General features: G+C 46.2%; 1 protein-coding gene across 2 annotated transcripts in view; it reads right to left on the bottom strand.

Annotated features, from left to right (window-relative positions):
- COLGALT2 (collagen beta(1-O)galactosyltransferase 2) overlaps positions 1 to 18,756 on the bottom strand; it is a 45,548-nt gene that overhangs the window by 8,181 nt on the left and 18,611 nt on the right. The window contains exons 1-5 of one of the 2 annotated variants that reach the window (XM_071751369.1): positions 11,721 to 11,852; positions 7,999 to 8,109; positions 6,274 to 6,391; positions 5,429 to 5,563; positions 4,572 to 4,776 (exon numbers count right to left, since the gene is read on the bottom strand). In XM_071751369.1, the coding sequence (XP_071607470.1) occupies positions 4,572 to 4,776; positions 5,429 to 5,563; positions 6,274 to 6,391; positions 7,999 to 8,109; positions 11,721 to 11,782 (631 nt within the window). In that variant the 5' untranslated portion in view covers positions 11,783 to 11,852. Of the gene's footprint in view, positions 1 to 4,571; positions 4,777 to 5,428; positions 5,564 to 6,273; positions 6,392 to 7,998; positions 8,110 to 11,720; positions 11,853 to 18,756 lie in introns of those variants that run through there. The other variant, XM_071751368.1, reaches the window with a different exon arrangement.

Here is an 18,756-nt window from a genome sequence, read left to right as displayed (position 1 = left end):
CCATTTCCATTTGCTCTCTAAGAGCAGAGATTATTAGCTTTGTTTTTCTCTTAGGAGAGACTGGGAACCCCTCTCCCTAAGCCAGAAAAGGGTCTTTTTTTTTGGCTTTGTTTTTCTCTTAGCAGAGACTGGGAACCCCTCTCCCTAAGCCAGAAAAGGGTCTTTTTTTTTTTTGGCTTTGTTTTTCTCTTAGGAGAGACTGGGAACCCCTCTCCCTAAGCCAGAAAAGGGTCTTTTTTTTTTGGCTTTGTTTTTCTCTTAGGAGAGACTGGGAACCCCTCTCCCTAAGCCAGAAAAGGGTCTTTTTTTTTGGCTTTGTTTTTCTCTTAGGAGAGACTGGGAACCCCTCTCCCTAAGCCAGAAAAGGGTCTTTTTTTTTGGCTTTGTTTTTCTCTTAGCAGAGACTGGGAACCCCTCTCCCTAAGCCAGAAAAGGGTCTTTTTTTTTGGCTTTGTTTTTCTCTTAGCAGAGACTGGGAACCCCTCTCCCTAAGCCAGAAAAGGGTCTTTTTTTTTGGCTTTGTTTTTCTCTTAGCAGAGACTGGGAACCCCTCTCCCTAAGCCAGAAAAGGGTCTTTTTTTTTGGCTTTGTTTTTCTCTTAGCAGAGACTGGGAACCCCTCTCCCTAAGCCAGAAAAGGGTCTTTTTTTTTTGGCTTTGTTTTTCTCTTAGGAGAGACTGGGAACCCCTCTCCCTAAGCCAGAAAAGGGTCTTTTTTTTTGGCTTTGTTTTTCTCTTAGCAGAGACTGGGAACCCCTCTCCCTAAGCCAGAAAAGGGTCTTTTTTTTTGGCCTTTGCCTTCGCACTGTGAAAACAATCCTACAGCAGAGGGCAGGACCAGCCCTTAACACAAACAGCTTCACAGACCCAGAAGCAAAAGCAGGAAGAGGTTTTCACCCTGCCCTGGGGTACTGGTGTATCAGTGAACCCCTAGAGGGAAAAACACCAACCAAACCCAGCATGGCTATGGGTGATGGGAGCTTTTCTCTGAGTTTTGCAAAGCTTCTCTGTCAGAATGGAATAAATGCAGAGTAACTCTTCCAGAGTGGAGGAACAAAGCTTGATCATCAGCTTCAACAGCACATGGGTGGCCAGAGGTGGACCCAGGCAGCTCCTGGGATCACACAGGATGAAGCTGTGAGCCCCAAGGCATGGGTAAAGCTGTAGGGTCTGTTACTAACCTAGCAAGGGATTCACTCAGGGCTCTGCAGTCAAGCATCTGTTTGCTTTGGCTAGAAAACTATACAGAAACATACAGAATACATTTTCATCTGTGTTGGCAAATGACTTTGAGAAATACATAGGACAAACACCTTGGAAGTGGCCAGTCTACCACCAAACACAAGTCCTTTCCCTTTTCAGGACCAGTTTTTACAGTGCCCTGAAGAGAGAGAGAGAGGAAAAGCCAAGAGAGACACCAGCAAGGAGGAAAGATGTGTTCAAAAAGAGGTGGTAATGTTCAGTCCTGCTGATCAAAAGCTTTTGCAGTTGCTTGTTCACAAACCTGAATCTGAAGCTGCAAAACAAAGAGCAAAAGTGTCTCTCAGAACAGCAAGGGAGAGACCCACCCACCACTGGCCTTGTTCACTGGGAAGGTCCCAGCAAGGTGTGACCAGGAAAAAAACACTGTGACCCCTGGACTGACCTCTGACTGTTCACTCATGATCAGGTGTAACTGCAGCAGCACTGGGCCTGATGTCACATCAGGCAGCACACTCCAAAACTACATGCAGAAAAGCCAAGAAAAAGAAAACATTTCTGTTCTTTTCCATTGAGCTCTGGTAAGATCCTTTATTAATTAAACACAACCTGGAAACTGCTAGAACCCATACAACAGGCCAAGGAGATTTAAAAAAACATAAACCTGCCTTTCTTTTCTTTTAAAAAATTGTATTTATTTAAAATGAAACACGCACAGCTACCCCTTCCCCTCTAGATATTAAACAAAAAGCAGACACTAACTGGTGTGTTGATTATTTCATGTATTAGTCCCCCTAATCCCTGGTATTTTTAGCAGAGCAGCACTGTCAGTATTAATGATCCCAGTGTTTCTACCATTTTAAGTTCTGCAAGTAAATTGCTGGCTGCACTACTTGCCAAAACAGATTCAGCTGTCAGCTGCAATTTAGGTAAATGGAGGAATAAAAAATACTACCTGCTGACATTAATGGGTTTGGCACTGAACTAATCAGCTAATCTTATCTTGCTCACTTATCTCCATTCTTATCTTCTGCTGGTTTAAATACTGTTAATCTGTATAGAGTCACACCACTATTTCTGCACCTTCTGGGGTAAAAGCTACTTTAGAATGGGGAGGAGGACTTGCTCTCCAGCTCTGTTTTTATAATATAATTAATTGCCACAATGGAAAAAAAAAGCTTTAGATAACATGTATTAACAGCAAGCTGGACTAGTGGAAGGTGTCCCTGCCCATGCAAAGGACAGATCATCTATTTCTAGATGATCTTTAAGGTCCCTTTCAACCCAAATCATTCCATGATGCAGATTCTTAGTCTTTAGAAGGCTCTGAGCAGGTTTCACAGCCATGCCCTTAACCCACAGCCACAGTCAGGCAACCCAGATTTCCCCCAGGTCTCCACAACCTCACCTTCCTCCTGGGTTCCTATGGATCTGCAGAGTCTCAAGCTAAAAGGAAGCTGAGGAGATCTGGGTGGATACCTTGGGAGGAGGGCAAGGAGCTCCACAGAGTTGACTTTTGGCAACAAAACACCCACAGTGAGGTTTGTTCTGAGTACTGACTCCTGCCACAGGCTATGTCCTCTCAGAAGTGGGATGGTCCCAACAAAACAGTGACTTCAGGCAGTAGATTCAGTGTTGGAAATGAATAGTTTGATCTGGGGCCTGAAGTGCAGTATTTGGCCTGGATAAAAGCCCACATAATGTATGACTTGAGAGAAATAAGTGAAGTTACTCCACAAATAAGTTTACCTTAGAGTCCATACATTTTTCACATTTCTGAACTTGGACTGTCATTCTTTTATCCTGGGTGACAAAATTCAGCCCAGGACACAAGCCAACAATTTGAGCAGATCAAAAGGCCAGACTGCTGGAGCAAAGCCTTCCATGTCATGGCTCAGTCCTGGAAAAGGCTACAGTGTTCTAGGATGGAAGATAAAAAGTGTGGCTCTGACTGCCTGAAATATTTCTGAAGCAGCTGTTGCTAATGCAATGCAGTTACCACACTCTTTGGATGCTGCATTTCTGGGATAGCTGTCAGGGGGATAAAGTGGGGCAGGTGGATTTGAAGGAGCCTTCTTTGCTATCCAGACTTAAATCTCAATTCACAGAATCACCCGGGTTGGAAAGAACCTCTGAGATCATCCACTTAATCCACTCCCCCCGTGGTTCCCAGCCCATGGCACTGAGTGCCACCTCCAGGGATGGAGAATCCACCCCTTCCCTGGGCAGCCCATTCCAATGGCTGATCACCCTCTCCCTAAAGAAATTCTTTCTAATGTCCAACCTAAACCTCCCCTGGCACAACTTGAGACCTCTTGTGCCCTCTTGTCTTGCTGAGAGTTGCCTGGGAAAAGAGCCCAACCCCCCCCTGGCTCCAACCTCCTTTCAGGGAGTTGGAGAGAGTGATGAGGTCTCCCCTGAGCCTCCTCTTCTCCAGACTGATGTTGTCCTCTTCTCCTCTTCTGATGTCCTGACTGTGAAAATCAAGGCCCCAAAGGTCTCCTGCAAATTCACATCTCACCTCTGCCTCCCCAGGGCTCCAATTTCAACTCTTGCTTCCTTCCCTCTATCAGGTGCCTCTCTCCTTTGGTACCCCTCATCCTCTTCCAGCCAAGTTTTGAAAAGCTCCACTTAGTCTACCAAGACCACACCATCTTTTTCAGTGCCATCAAGAACTTCAAACTAGAAAGATCACTAAAAGGACAGCTGCTGGCTCCTGTGCTGGTCAATAAAACCAGACCCTTCCCAGTTGCTTCTTTCTTTTCTGACACAGCTACATACAGCCCTGCCAGCCAGGACTTTGCTGGGGACAGAACACCCTCCAGGTCCATTCTCCAAAAATAAACAAAAGTAAGCATCCTAAGCCATATCCTTTAAGATGTTCAGACTTCTCTGCAAACACCAACAGACAATTCCTGCTGAGCTGCCATGAAACAAAGCCTCATCAGCACTGTGGGTGAGCAACTTGGGTTTTTTTGTTGTCTGGACTGCTACATCTAAAAAGAGCTTTTAAAGTCTTTTGCCCTCACCCCTTCCCTCATGGATGTCCTGGAAATGGTGGCCTTGGATACCTTACCTACAGACTTCAGAACACCTTCCACTCTCACAGCATTCACCTGTGCTCACTATTGTCCTGCTGTGACACCAGTTGAAGGTGGATGCTACATATTTTCTCTCAGAAATGCTCCTCCCATCCCGAGCATGGCTTCCAAAATAGCCAGGATTCAAAATTACTTTGCAAATCACTTGCTGCTGATCAAAAAGAGGGAAGGAAACAGGATCTTAAGACACCACAGAAGCTACCACATGACTTTTGGCCAGTGAACTCAAAGTGGAGATCTGGATGTCTCTACCAGCAAAGGCTGCACTTACCTGCCTGGCGACTGGAGAAGGCAAAGACCATGATATCATCAAAGCTCCAAGTGTAGTCCTGGTGGGGTGGGTAGAACATCAGCTTGGTGGAGGCCTCTTTCCTCAAGTCAATGAGGAATGTGGAATGAATCATTGGGACAGCAAAGCAGCCTGTTCTCTTCCACTCCCGAATCAGGGGATAATCCAGGGTCCTTTTATAATAGCCCTGCAAACACAAGGAGGGGGCTGCATGTTACAAGAATTTCTGGCTCAGAAAAAGCCCTAAGCCCTCCCCAGCAAAGACAGATGAGTGCCCAGGTCTCAGCTTTTTAAGTGTCCTCCACTTGGGGAGGCCATTGCTTGGTTCTGAGAAACATCTCATCCTCCAGAAAGACAAAAAGAGTAAAGAGGTCACACCTGCAACCCTCCTTTAGCTCAGCTTCCTCCAGATTCAGTTTTTTCAACTGAGGAATCTCAGATAAGGAAGCAAGTTTCAGTTATATGCCTGCACACCTGATGAAGAACATGGATTGCTCTGCTAATACCTACAGCTCAGGTGAAAACAAAGCCTGAAAGACATTTCCAGACTGCAGTGGCCTCTTATTCCCAGATTCCCTAGAAAGGTATGGTCCTTTCCCAGAGATACCCACCCAAGACTCTGGATGCAGAGAGAGGAGGAAGCTGTGATGACTCTATAAGACTTCTGTCCTCACCACATGCCAAGAGCACCTCTGCATGCCTCAGAGCTACAGCAGCTTCTTTTCAGAAGGACACTAAAAAAGGCAATGGGAAAGCCCAAAGAACAGAAATAATGCCCACTGCTTCACAGCCACATGGCAGGAGGCCTTTGGAAACACAGCCCAGCACCAGTCACTTGCCTGAGGAGTGATGCCACACCAGAAGTTAGAGTAGAGAGAGCGAGACTCAAGCATTGGTGCCACCAAGGTCTTGTTTTCTGCTATCAGCAAGTTCAGGGTTTGTGGGTTGGTCAGTAAATTGTCTGCATCAATAAACTGGAGAAAGAACAGAAAAGGAAATTTGTTGTTAGATGAAATGACTTGCTTCCCCTGGCAGTGTTTTGGGAACAAGGCAGCCAGAGGGATGAGGATGGCAAAAAAGCCAAAGCACACTTGAGGGACACATCACTGTTTGGGTAAAGCCCAAGGTGACTGCCCCTGTGACAAGGTAGGAGATGGGATAAGATGCAGAGCCTCCCTCTGATTCCACAGAACATCACTCCAGCACAGGGACAAAATAAAATAACATAGATGAAAATGCAGGGCAGGTTTATTCTGTGAAGAGGATCAAGAAGAACTCTTTAAAACTGGCTTTACACCCTCACTTTTTTCAGAGGCTGTGGGAACCCACTGCTGCAGTGACCAAAGGTACTCAACTTTCCACAACTGTTCTGCAGAACCATTTCTCTCATACTTCAGCAAAACCAGGTGGGATTTCAACCTGGAGGGACCCTTGCAGCTACCTACCCATCCCCAGAACTATATTCAGTCCTGAGCCCTGTGGAGAAAGCCTTTGGCTTACTCTGGAACTTCCCTCTCCAGCAGCAGTCTCCTGCTCATCAGAACAAGACATGACACACAGCATCTCACTTCAGAGGACTTTGCCTTTAGATGAAGAATAAATATTTTGGCAGCCACAAATATCAAAGTGTCTGCCTGAAGAGCTTTTGCCTGAAGACAGACAATAAATCAAACCTTGTATTTACCAGGATGTAGTCTGCCCACTTCTCTCTTGCAGCATTTAGGGCAGCCTGTCGGAGTTTCATTACATGAGTGAAGCGGGACTTTGGCCAATGCTTTGGCCCAATTTCTTCTGGGTAAGACCTACCAAAAAGAAAATAAAAAATAGTGATTTCAACCTATTTCTGGGATTGTCAACCTATTCTATTAGACTAGACAAAAAAAAAAAAAAAAAAAAAAAAAAAAAAAAAAAAAAAAAAAAAAAAAAAAAGTAGTCACCTCAGGCAACCCAGGAGAGGTTTTGAAGGGTAACAATCCCAAGTTTGGTGCTGGCATGTGTACACAAGCAGCAGTGCAGCATTTCCATAAGCAAAACAGCACTATCAAACCCAGGAATTCCTTCTGCAGTGGCAGAGGTTACCCCACCAAGCTGATTTACCTCATCTGACCCTCTGGTAAAAACTTCTCTGTCTCTTCAAGCTTCCAGTATGTTCAACAAAGATGTGTAGATGAAGGCGATTTGGATTCCCTGGGGCTCTGGGTTTTATTAATAAATGTTAACACATCCTGATAACAGCTCTTAAATGTCCAAACACCCAACCCCATGAGACCAGAACAAAATTAGCTGCATGTCTGTTTTCAGAATCAGGTCCAGAAGCAAATGCTCTGTAACAAAGATGGAAGGAATCTCAGGGGCAGATCCCTATGTGACATAAAAATTCAGGACTTTGAAACACTGCCAGCATGAGCCAGTGAAGGAGCTAAGAATTTCAAAAACTTGTTTCAGAACTTTAAAAAGCCAAGTTTAACAGGATTAAGAAAACTCAGTTCCAATGAAATTATTTAAAAAGTCAATTAAAGAAGCTTCCCCTATAGCTACGCATCACGAGTGCCCCATCACTGCACTGAGGATATTGAAAGTTAAAGCAATCCTAAAGAAAGGGGAAACTGGTGATGGAAGAAATAGAAAACAGAACAAAACAAGGAATAACTTATCCTTTTTTGAAAAAAAAAAAAAAGGAAAAGGAAAAGAAGGAAAGGAAACGGAGGAGAGAAGAGAAGAGAAGAGAAGAGAAGAGAAGAGAAGAGAAGAGAAGAGAAGAGAAGAGAAGAGAAGAGAAGACAAGAGACAAGAGACAAGAGACAAGAGACAAGAGACAAGAGACAAGAGACAAGAGACAAGAGACAAGAGACAAGAGACAAGAGACAAGAGACGAGAGAAGAGAGAAGAGAGAAGAGAGAAGAGAAGAAAAAGGTGTTGCCCATCATTCTTTATAAGAGGATTTTCTTTAAACCTAATTTCATATTTCAAAGCAAATCATCCAAAGGCACAACACACTGAATTAAATCTAGTTCTCTGGCTCAGAACTTACTAAATATTTGATGGCTTGGACAAAACTTCCAAAGACACTATGGGAACAAGCTATGATTTCTCTGCTTCTTTGCAAATAAAGAATGACAGTTTTTATTCCCTGTAGCTTTTGACGTGATTTGTTTACCATGCAAAGAGAGCAGCTGCAGATGTTAAGTAACTGAATGGAAACTGCTTTCTCCTCCAGAATTCTGTATGCATTGTTTCACTAAGCCAGAGACCTTTTCAATTTTAATGGGACAACATACCCCCCACAAAAAAATCCATGTTGTAATGTTTGGACATGTAGTACATCTCCTGGTTTGAAAAAAACTGAAAACCTAGAAAATCTGACATCCGTGCCAAACAGGTTCAGTCAGTCCCTCACTGCAGTACTCACTGGGGGTCTTCCAATGGCCTCCACTCCACATCATGGTAGAGGTTTTGCACATTCTTCAGCCACTCTCTGAGGACTGCTGTGGTATTATCAACACTGTGGTCAGTGGCTACCCTGGAAAAATGAGAGCAGAGAGCCTGGTTAGCATAACACTTAGATCTTTTGCCTTTTCCCAGCTAGTAAAGATGTCAGGGACAGAACCTATTTCTTACAGGCATATCCAGCTCTTGGCAGAACTCAGGGCAGCTCCACAGATCTGCAAGTGCTCTTCTCCTGCCTCACAGGAATCACAGCAGCTTTACCATCCCACAGATACAGAGCAAAACTCTCAGCTCAGTTCATCCAAAGGAAAAGACAGCACAGGCCACCTCAAGATGAATGGTGCAAACTAAACTAGCTGCACAGGTCCTATTTTCATCTGTACCAGGATTTTGCTCTGCTTGCTGAAGTCCTGCAAGTCCACCTTCCATCATACATCACTGCCTCATCCTATGGTCCAGGAATCCGTTTTGCCAGGACCAGGGCTCTGCTAAGGCACCAAGATGAGGGAAAGAACACCTCACTTGCTGCTCCATGGCATGGAAAATGATATCCAATACCTAAGAAGCCACTTTCCTTCAACTGGCAACCTGCAATTAGCACAGCCCTTCACAACTGCCCCGTGTATGGCCAAGCTGAGCACAGAGGTGGCAGAGGAAGGCAGGGATGCTCAACATCCACCAGGATCAGCATCAGATCTCCTTCTTTCCCACCATGCCAACACATCCTGCACTGCATTCCCAGCAGCATAACCAGGAGGCCAAAGGAGGTGATTCTCTGATTCTCCCTCCCCCTCTGCTGTACTCTCCTGAGACTCCCCTGCAGTGCTGTCTCCATTTCTGGAGGCCCCAACATGGAGCTCTTGGAACGAGTCCAGAAGAGGCCGTGCAGATGCTCAGAGAGCTGGAAAACTTCTCCTATGGAAACAGCCTGAGAGAAGTGGGGTTGTTCAGCTTGAAGGAAAGAAAGCTCTAGGGAGACCTTAGAGCACCTTCCAGTACCTGAAGGGGCTACAGGAAAGCTGGGGAGGGACTTTTCACAAGGGCATGGAGTGGCAGGATGAGGGGGAATGGTTTCAAAATGTGTCACAGCTCAGGCCCAGCCGGTACCAACCGGGCCTCTGCCCACTCACCCCCCATCTCCACTGAGGGACAGGGAGGAGAAAATCCACCTTAGGGTTCATTAATTGAGACAAGGACAGGGAGGTTTTCACTCCCCAATTCCAGTAACAGGCAAAATGAGACAAACTCAGCTTGAGAAGAAAAAGAGCGGATTTAGTCTACAAGGAGAAAGAGAAAACACAACCAGATCTTCTTCCCGGGCCCTTCCCTCCCTCAGGGCACAGGGAACACAGGGGGGGTTCAGGGTCAGTTCCCCACACGCTGTTTCTGCTGCTCCTTCCTCCTCAGGGGGAGGACTCCTCACATTCTTCCCCTGCTCCAACGCGGGGTCCCTCTCATGGCAGAGAGTCCTTCAGGAACCCCTGGGACGTGAGTCCCTCCCGTGAGGTGCAGTCCCTCAGGAACTGCCCCAGCCCGGGCTGCCCACAGAGTCACGGCTGCTGAGGGAACAGTCACCTCCTCTGACACGGGGCAGAGCCACATCTGACCCTCTCCAAGATCCTGCACAGGCTGCTGCTTCACCTCTGCCCCACCTGAGACACTTCAGGGGCTACAAATCCACATTTACCCCCCTGGGGTCCTTCAGGGGCTGCTCCCCCGTGCTCCTCCATGGGCTGCAGGGGCACAGCCGCCATCTCACCACGGGCTGAGGGGAAACCTCTGCCTGGGCACCTTTCCCCTCCTCCTTCACTGACCTCGGTGTCTCTCCTCTGGCATTGCTCTCCCATCTCCTCCTCTCCTCTGCAAGTCTTTTTTTTTTTCAGTTTTGTTTTCCCTTTCTTGAACATGTTCCTCACAGAGGCACATCCAGCTTCCCCTATCTGGTCAGCCTGGGGCAGAGGTTGGGCCAGGACTGGAACTCTGGGAGCTTCCAGCAGCTTCTCCCAGGAACCAACCCTGTGGCCTCCCTGCTTCCAAAACACCCCTGCACCACCCCAAGACAAAATGGAAGAGGAGAGATTTAGGTGAGACTTAAGGAAGAAATGAGGATGCTAAGACACTGGCACAGGTTGCCCAGAGAAGCTGTGGCTGCCCCATCTCTGGAAGTGTTCAAGGTCAGGCTGGATGGGGTTTGGAGCAACCTGTTCTAGTAGGAGGTGTCTGCCATGGCAGGGGGGTTGGGATTAGCTGATCTTTAAAAAATCTGAACCCATTCCAGTCTGTGATTCTGTGTTATAGGCAGCAAGCAGCAAGGCTGCAGCTTGGATAGAGGCAGCTTCCTCCACCCGGGATCATCATTAAGTCTTCAGGCAACAAAGCCAAGTCATGTCCCAGCTGCTCCTTTCCAGCCCAGGTTTCCTTAGGACTTTGCACATCCAACTCCTGAGGTCCTCTCACATGCTCATGGTGCACTCTAAATTCCCTTAAGCCATAGGGCTGCTGTTTTTTCTTGGCCAGAAGGCAGGAAAGAACCATTCCTGGTAGGAAACAGCCCACACAGCCAAAGCTCCACTGGGAATTTACAATCCCTTTGGATATATATAATCCATATATAAGGATTTATATAAATACTCCCAAAGGTCCCATGGGGAAATAGCAAGGGTGGTATGAAATACATCTATAGCATCCTGAAAAGAATATTTGTCTCTAAACATCCACCCTGACAAAAGGGACATTGAGCTTGGGTGGAGGCCTCATTCATCAGCCATCTGGACTCTGTTCTCTCAAGGAGAGCCCCTCATTTGGGAAACCCCCCTGAGAAACAGGGCTTGCAAGCTCATCCCCTCCTCCAGTGGCCATCCCAGTAACCTGAGCACTCTCCTTATTCCCTAAGGGACAGGGACAGGCAAGCTGTACCCTGCGGAGTGACATCTTGTGTGTGCCCCATGTAAAGCCCCTGGAGAGGGCACACGTGCAGAAATCAGGGTTACTGCTTTGTCATCCCATCTGGAGGGGCCCAAGTGAACACCTGGCTGTGCAAGAGATGCCAGAGCCCCCCCAAAAAGGTGGGGTCAGGGGGCATAAAAGAGGCAGACTGGGAATGCTGGATGTGTGCCCAACATCCATGGACCACAACTTCCTACCCAGGGCATCCCTGGATCCAAGGTGGGGAGATCTTTCCTATCTCTTCTTTATCTCTTTGTTTCTACCCTTATCTCAGCACATGAGGGTAACATAGTTTCTAACTTCTTTAAGTTTTATTCCCTGTTGCTTTGTTTTGTTATTTGTAACCTGGTGTTTTGACAACTTCCTGAAGTTTTGCTAACTTGTAATCCATTGCTTTGAAAGTACCACCTTTTCTAATTCTGCCAGCTGTAAGCTGTCACGTTTTATCATCTTCCTCACTTTTAAGAAAAATTGTGGTTTGTACAAACCTCCTGGGTCATAATCTTACTCCTAGAGTACCACGCAGAGAATCCCCAAACTTAATCTCACTCAATGGGTTGTTAAAAGAGATTAATTAGAGGAGGAGGATTGGGTCCAGCTGCACATAGGCAGGAGTTTAGGAGGCAAGGGAGTCCAGTCCCAATCTCTCTGGGTCGACCCCAACTCTGGGGAACTCTACCCATCCCTCTGTGGGACATAAAGATGTCACTTTGGGAGATGTGACAGTGCTGCACCCACCTTGTAGGTCGTGACAAGATCTCTAGGGGGAGGCTGCTGAAAGGCTGTGCTGAGTCCCCCATCAACTCCTATAAACCTGTTGTCCTCCAGCTCGAGACCAAAAGGCACTTCCCACAGTATCCTTCACCCTACCTGAAGCCAGAGATACCTGTGGTTAGGGGAGGGCATGCAGAAGGGAGAAAGGAGCCATATCCCAAGCCTCGGTGTTATTCCAAACTATTTCAGGAAAATACCTCCACCCCAAGCAATCCTATGATCCTCCAGATGAGAATCAGGCCATGAAGCCATTCTAGTTCATGCAGCCAGGAGTTCCCAATCCCATGGGGTTAAGGCTGGCTTAAATTAAAAAATAATCAGGAATTCAGATTCTAGGTTTATTTATAATTAGGGGAACACTTAAGGACAGGAAGCTTATTTGTTGAATATTTATTCCCATCTATTAAAATGACAAATATTTCAAGTTCAGCAAGTGAATGGAGGAAACAGGAAAGGGAAGAAAGGAAAGGAAAGGAAAGGAAAGGAAAGGAAAGGAAAGGAAAGAGGAAAGGAAAGGAAAGGAAAGGAAAGGAAAGGAAAGGAAGGAAAGGAAAGGAAAGGAAAGAGAAAAGGAAAGGAAAGGAAAGGAAAGGAAAGGAAAGGAAGACAAGGAAAGGAAAGGAAAGGAAAGGAAAGGAAAGGAAAGGAAAGGAAAGGAAGAGGAAAAGGAAAGGAAAGGAAAGGAAAGGAAAGGAAAGGAAAGGAAAGGAAAGGAAAGGAAAGAAAGGAAAGGAGAAACTGGGAAGGAAACTGGGAAGGAAACTGGGAAGGAAACTGGGAAGGAAACTGGGGGAAGGACTGGGAAGGGGGAAGGAGAAGGGGGAAGGGAAGGGAGAAGGGAGAAGGGGAGAAGGAGAAGGAAGAAGGAAGAAGGGAGAAGGAGAAGGAAGAAGAAGAAGAAAGAAGAGAAGAAGAAGAAGAGAAGAAGAAGAAGAAAGAAAGAACGAAGAAAGAAAAAGAAAGAAAGAAAGAGAAGAAAGAAAGAAAGAAGAAGAAGAAGAAGAAGAAAGAAAGAAAGAAAGAAGAAAGAAGAAAGAAGCAAGAAGATAGAAGAAAGAAAGAAAGAAGAAAAGAAAGAAGAAAGAAAGAAGAAGAAAGAAGAAAGAAGAAAGAACGAAAGAAACAAAAAGGGAAAAAAAAAAAAAAAAGGAAAGAAGAGGAATCTCTAGACCTACCCACATGAAACTGCTAGGAAAAAAATGGCATTTTACTACACCAGGCTACAATGGTGGTGTTATGGTGTTATGTAGAAGGTAAATTCCTATCCCAGTAGACTTTGATGAAGATGTTGATGAGACCAAGCTCTGGCACAAATAAAGGACTGCTCTCTTTCTATCCACCCCAGCAGCATTTCTAAGCCCAGAAGTTTGTCAGCATGGATGAAAAATGCTTCTGACGAGCAGCTTGGCAAACCTTGGTTTTTCCAGCTCTGAGCCTCAAAAAAAAAACCAAAAAACAAACAAACAAAAAAAAAAAAACCACAGCAAAAAAACCCTCAACCAAAAGAAACCCAAAAACCTCAAGCCATTCTGAAAAGCAGTGACCACTGTCACTTTCAGAACAATTAAAAATCAACCCTAATCAGCACTTACTCTTATGGCAAGACCTAAATGAATGAGTCCACCCACCCCCATCCCCTCAGAAAAACCAGCAGCTCTGGGCTTTGCAGTATCACTGTATGGAAAAACAGGCACATGCCTTCTTTTTTCTTTTTTTCTCTTTTTATTTTTTTTTTAATTACAACCCCTGCAATAAGGGATATATAAGGATATGGCCCTTAGACTAAGGCCTGATTTTTTTTGTATATTTTTGAAAGCAAGCTGAAAACCAGCAATGGGCAGATAAACATAATAATTTGTATAATGAAGGAAAAAGCTTTCTTGGCTTTTCCTTTTTTTCTCTTTTGTTCTCCAATAGAAGATTTGGATGTGTGGCTCCAAAATCTTAAAAAAAAAATATCTTAACTCAAAAAAGGTTAAATGAGAGCAGTCTTTAGACATGAAGTATCAAATCCCTATATCTGTATTCTTAATTTTAAGGCTTTAGGATCCTTACAAAAACCACAGCTTTTGTATTTTTTGTATTTTCATATTTCCTATAGGTATTATTTTAATCATTCTTGTAGAACTCATATATAAAAAAAAAAAAAAAAAAAAAAAAAAAAAAAAAAAAAAAGTCTAATTCCTGCCACTCTTCCAAACAGAATTTTTAATAATTTATACTGGAGCAGAGCTCCAAAAGGACACTCCAAATGGACACACAGAAGTTTCTCCTCCTCAGATCTAAACCCATTCACAAGAAATAGAAATTAAATATTATAAAAGTTTGAGTGAGAATGTTCATATAGGGGCTTACGTTGTCATAATTATAACCACTTCAATATTTACCTTGGCTTTAAGCAGTGCTCTTACCATGGACACAAGCCCTCATTGTCCATGCTCAGCCATGTAACCTCTCCCAAAAATACCCAAGCAGAAATATAAGTGCAATATTAAGCACCTACTGTTGAAATCAACATGTGAGGAAAGCTGCTCCTTTTACAGTCCACTCATATTTTTAGCCTGATAATGTCTCTTCACATTATGTTTACAAAAGGGAGCTAATTTAGGGCTTTTATGGTCATCCTTCTCTTTTCTGCTCCAAAAAAGAAGGAAATAAAAAATAATAAATCACCCTTTTTTCACTTTTTTCTATCCCAGTCTGCACTCCCAAGCTATTTACAGTTCAGTTACCTCAGGCACTGGGTCAGAGGAGAAAATTTTCACCTTCACCATCTGTGTAGGAAAAGTACTGCAGGACAAACCCAGCTCTGGGTGCCTCTGGCTCACCAGGGGATGGGGCACACTGAGACACACCTGGGAAATCTGGGAAATTCAATGGCCAGGGAGCCTGCAGGAATTTTCCTGCTGAATTTAACGTTTCCCAGCTCATCCCCTTGACAGACAGGGAGGACCCTGAAGAGGGGTAAGCACTTCACATTCCAGAGTCAGAACTGGAAGCAGACAGGTGTCAAAAATAAAAGCTCTGAGGAGGACCTCTCCCCTCCTCTCACTGTTTTGAAGACTGGGATGTAAGAGGAGGAGGGTGCTGGGTTCTTGGTTTTCTGCTAGGAAAGCCAAACTCAGACAAACTTATCATCAGCAAGTTCGCAGATGACACCAAGCTGGGGGGAAGTGTAGACCAACTCGAAGGCAGGAGGGCTCTGCAGAGGGACCTGGACAGACTGGAGAGTTGGGCTGATCCCAACGGGATGAGGTTCAACAAGGCCAAGTGCCGGGTCCTGCACTTTGGCCACAACAACCCCATGCAGCGCTACAGGCTGGGCACAGAGTGGCTGAGAGCAGCCAGACAGAAAGGGACCTGGGAGTCTGCATTAACAAGAAACTGAACATGAGCCAGCAGTGTGCCCAGGTGGCCAAGAAGGCCAATGGCATCCTGGGCTGGCTCAGGAACAGCGTGGCCAGCAGGTCCAGGGAGGTGATTCTTCCCCTGTACTCAGCGCTGGTGAGGCCACACCTCGAGTGCTGTGTCCAGTTCTGGGCCCCTCAGTTTAAGAAGGATGTAGAGGTCCTGGAACAGGTCCAAAGGAGGGCAACCAGGCTGGTGAAGGGACTCGAGCACAAGCCCTATGAGGAGAGGCTGAGAGAGTTGGGGCTGTTCAGCCTGAAGAAGAGGAGACTCAGGGGAGACCTCATTGCTCTCTACAACTCCCTGAAAGGAGGCTGTAGTGAGGTGGGAGCTGGACTCTTTTCACAGACGACCTTCAACAAGACAAGAGGACACAGTCTTAAGTTGTGCCAGGGGAGGTTTAGGTTAGATATTAGAAAGAATTTCTTTACGGAGAGGGTGATCAGGCATTGGAATGGACTGCCCGGTGAGGTGGTAGATTCTCCGTCCCTGGAGACATTTAAAAAAAGACTGGATGTGGCACTCAGGTGGGTCAAGGGTTGGACTAGATGATCTCTGAGGTCCCTTCCAACCCGGCTAATTCTATGATTCTATGATTCTATGAAACTCAGACACCCAGGGTCCTTCCCATTGCCCTGCCAAGAGATACAGATGAGGCTGCTGGTGGTTGGGGGTGCATTGAGTATGGCTCACACAAACAGGACATCCATGGTTTTCCAGGACATCCAGGATGGCTTTTCAGGACATCCAACATGCACGGGTTTCCAGGACACCCGTGGCTTCCCAGGACATCCAACATCCAGGGCTTCTGCACATTGCAAGGCTGGGTTGGGCATGTAAGCAAGTCCCAGGAAAACCCAGAGCTGCCCATTTCAGCTGTCTTCCTTCTTGGTTTCTTTCTGCCAGGGATTCAGCTTACCCAGCAGGCTTGCTTTGTGGTGGAGTCCAACATTGAATTCCATCAAGACAAGAGCCATAGGTTGGCCACATCTTTTAATCTCCCAGGGTCTCATCAAAGTGAAAGCCACAGTCAATGAAGAACCTGTGAGTTCCTAACAACTGCAGCATAGGACCTGGTGACAAAAGGACCAGCAGCTGACCTTGACCATCTTCCACAGGACAGAACAGCAATAAAGTGTTCAGAGAAAAGTTTCAGAAGAAATAGCAATGGGGGAAGCATATTTCTGTATGTTGGCTCCTACTACTGTGCTAATAGAGGTGTGAGGGTGGACCTAGAAGCCCCCCCATGCCCTCACTGAGACAGAATAGGAAGGAGTTGGCCTTTGGAGCCCCATCTTTCATGTTTTATTAGAGATAATGGAGATTGATGGGGAATGCAGCAGTTCAGCCCCAGCTCTCTGTTTGTTTGCCAAAGCCACTTCACCAGGCACCTTGCAGCATGTTAAGGAATGCTAAATTCTGCAGATATTCCAAAGGAAGTTACCTCCCACAAATATAAACCCTCATCAGGAATCTGGCTAGGCTGGGCTCTCCAGAAAAGCCTTGGGGACAGAAAAGTGCTGCCACCAAAGGGTCTTTGACTCAGCACCACTGCATCCTCTGCTCTTGCTAGAAGGGCTACAGCCACAGCTGGCCCCACCAGATGCTGTGAAGGGAAAAAGCTCAGCCCTCAGAGCAGGTCCCAGCATCTTCCTGACAACCCTCTGCTCCTGACAACCCTCAGCTCCTGACAGACAACCCTCTGCTCCTGACAACCTTCTGTTCCTGACAACCCTCAGCTCCTGACAGACAACCCTCTGCTCCTGACAACCTTCTGTTCCTGACAGCCCTCTGTTCCTGACAACCCTCTGCTCCTGACAACCCTCTGCTCCTGACAACCTTCTGTTCCTGACAACCCTCAGCTCCTGACAGACAACCCTCTGCTCCTGACAACCTTCTGTTCCTGACAACCTTCTGTTCCTGACAACCCTCTGCTCCTGACAACCCTCTGCTCCTGACAACCCTTAGCTCCTGACTGACAACCCTCTGCTCCTGACAGACAACCCTCTGCTCCTGACAACCCTCAGCTCCTGGCAGACAACCCTCTGCTCCTGACAACCCTCTGCTCCTGACTGACAACCCTCAGCTCCTGACAGACAACCCTCTGCTCCTGACAGACAACCCTCTGCTCCTGACAGACAACCCTCTGCTCCTGACAACCCTCTGCTCCTGACTGACAACCCTCTGCTCCTGACAACCCTCTGCTCCTGATAGACAACTCTCAGCTCCTGACAGACAACCCTCTGCTCCTGACAACCCTCAGCTCCTGACAGACAACCCTCTGCTCCTGACAGACAACCCTCAGCTCCTGGCAGACAACCCTCAGCTCCTGGCAGACAACCCTCTGCTCCTGACAGACAACCCTCTGCCCCAAGCTAGCAGCTGCAGTGCATTGCATAGGGTGCCCCCCTGATGCTCTGGGAAGCTCCAGGGATTTCAAAAGCATAAGGAAAAACTATTTTATTGTAAAGGTAAGAGAGGACTGGAACAGAGAGGTGATGGAGTCTCCATCTCTGGAGACATTCAGAACCCACCTGGACCCCATCCTCTGCAACCTACTCTAGGTGAACCTGCTCTGACAAGAGGCTTGGACTGGATGATCTCCAGAGGACCAGATGATCTTCCAAGCCCTAACATTCTGTGATACTTCATCCCAGGTGAGCCTTTACTAACAAACTGCTTCAGAAATCCATATTTTTTACTATGGCAAAAGTGACACATGATAAACAGAGCTGAGTATGTGGAATTTAAGAGTTTAAGTTGAACTAAAGAGAAAAGAGAACTAGGGAGGAGAGCAAGGTACTCCTAACAATTAATTTACTTCTAACCTCTAGCAAGGCTCACTGAAAGCCTAAGAATTTTCTGGATCCTGCAGCAAAAGCTCCCTTTGGCTTTCAGTTCAGAGTTCCCTGGTCTGAGTGGGGACTGGAGCTCTGTGACACTCAGGCTGCTGTGCCTGATGGCTGCTTTTCCTCTGGGTGTGAATTCATGCCTGTGAAAAACAACCAGTAAAACAAGAGTCCTAATATGAGTCAACCACAAATTTGGACTTAGATTTCCCAAAACAAGTGGTAAAAAAAGGAACAGACAAGTAATTTCTGCCTGGCTTTTTGCTTGAATGCTGCCAGACCAACTGAAAAATATAAAAACCACCAAACTGACAGGTTTTTTTACTGTGAACCAGTGCTGAATGACCTTGACTAGGGAACAGTAGAGCTGGAGGAGACTGGAGAGAAGCTCTGGCTTAGAAAGTGGAGGGGAAAAAATTCAAAACAAGACAGAAGCAAAACATTTCTGAAACCAAATGTGAGGGAGGTTCCCAAGGCAGCAGAAAATTACCAGAGAGCAGCTGCACCATTACAAAGACCTGAGACAAAGCTTCTGGACCTATGGCTCTGTCACCTTGCCCCTGAAGACCACAGCACACCACCTACCCCAAAGCAGCTCATTTTACTGTTTCCATCATGGTTTGATGCAAAAGTAAAGAGCTTTTCACTCTTTGGGGCAGCATACCCAGATTTCCCAAACTCATGTGGTTCATTTGAGCTGCGAAAATGTCCTTTTTTTATCCCAGAGGAGCAGGAGGAGTTGT

The sequence above is a fragment of the Heliangelus exortis genome, chromosome 8, assembly GCF_036169615.1.
Source record: "Heliangelus exortis chromosome 8, bHelExo1.hap1, whole genome shotgun sequence".
In the NCBI taxonomy this organism is placed as follows: domain Eukaryota; kingdom Metazoa; phylum Chordata; class Aves; order Apodiformes; family Trochilidae; genus Heliangelus; species Heliangelus exortis.
Note: the sequence above shows the minus strand (reverse complement) of the source record. Positions and strands in the feature narration are given on the sequence as shown.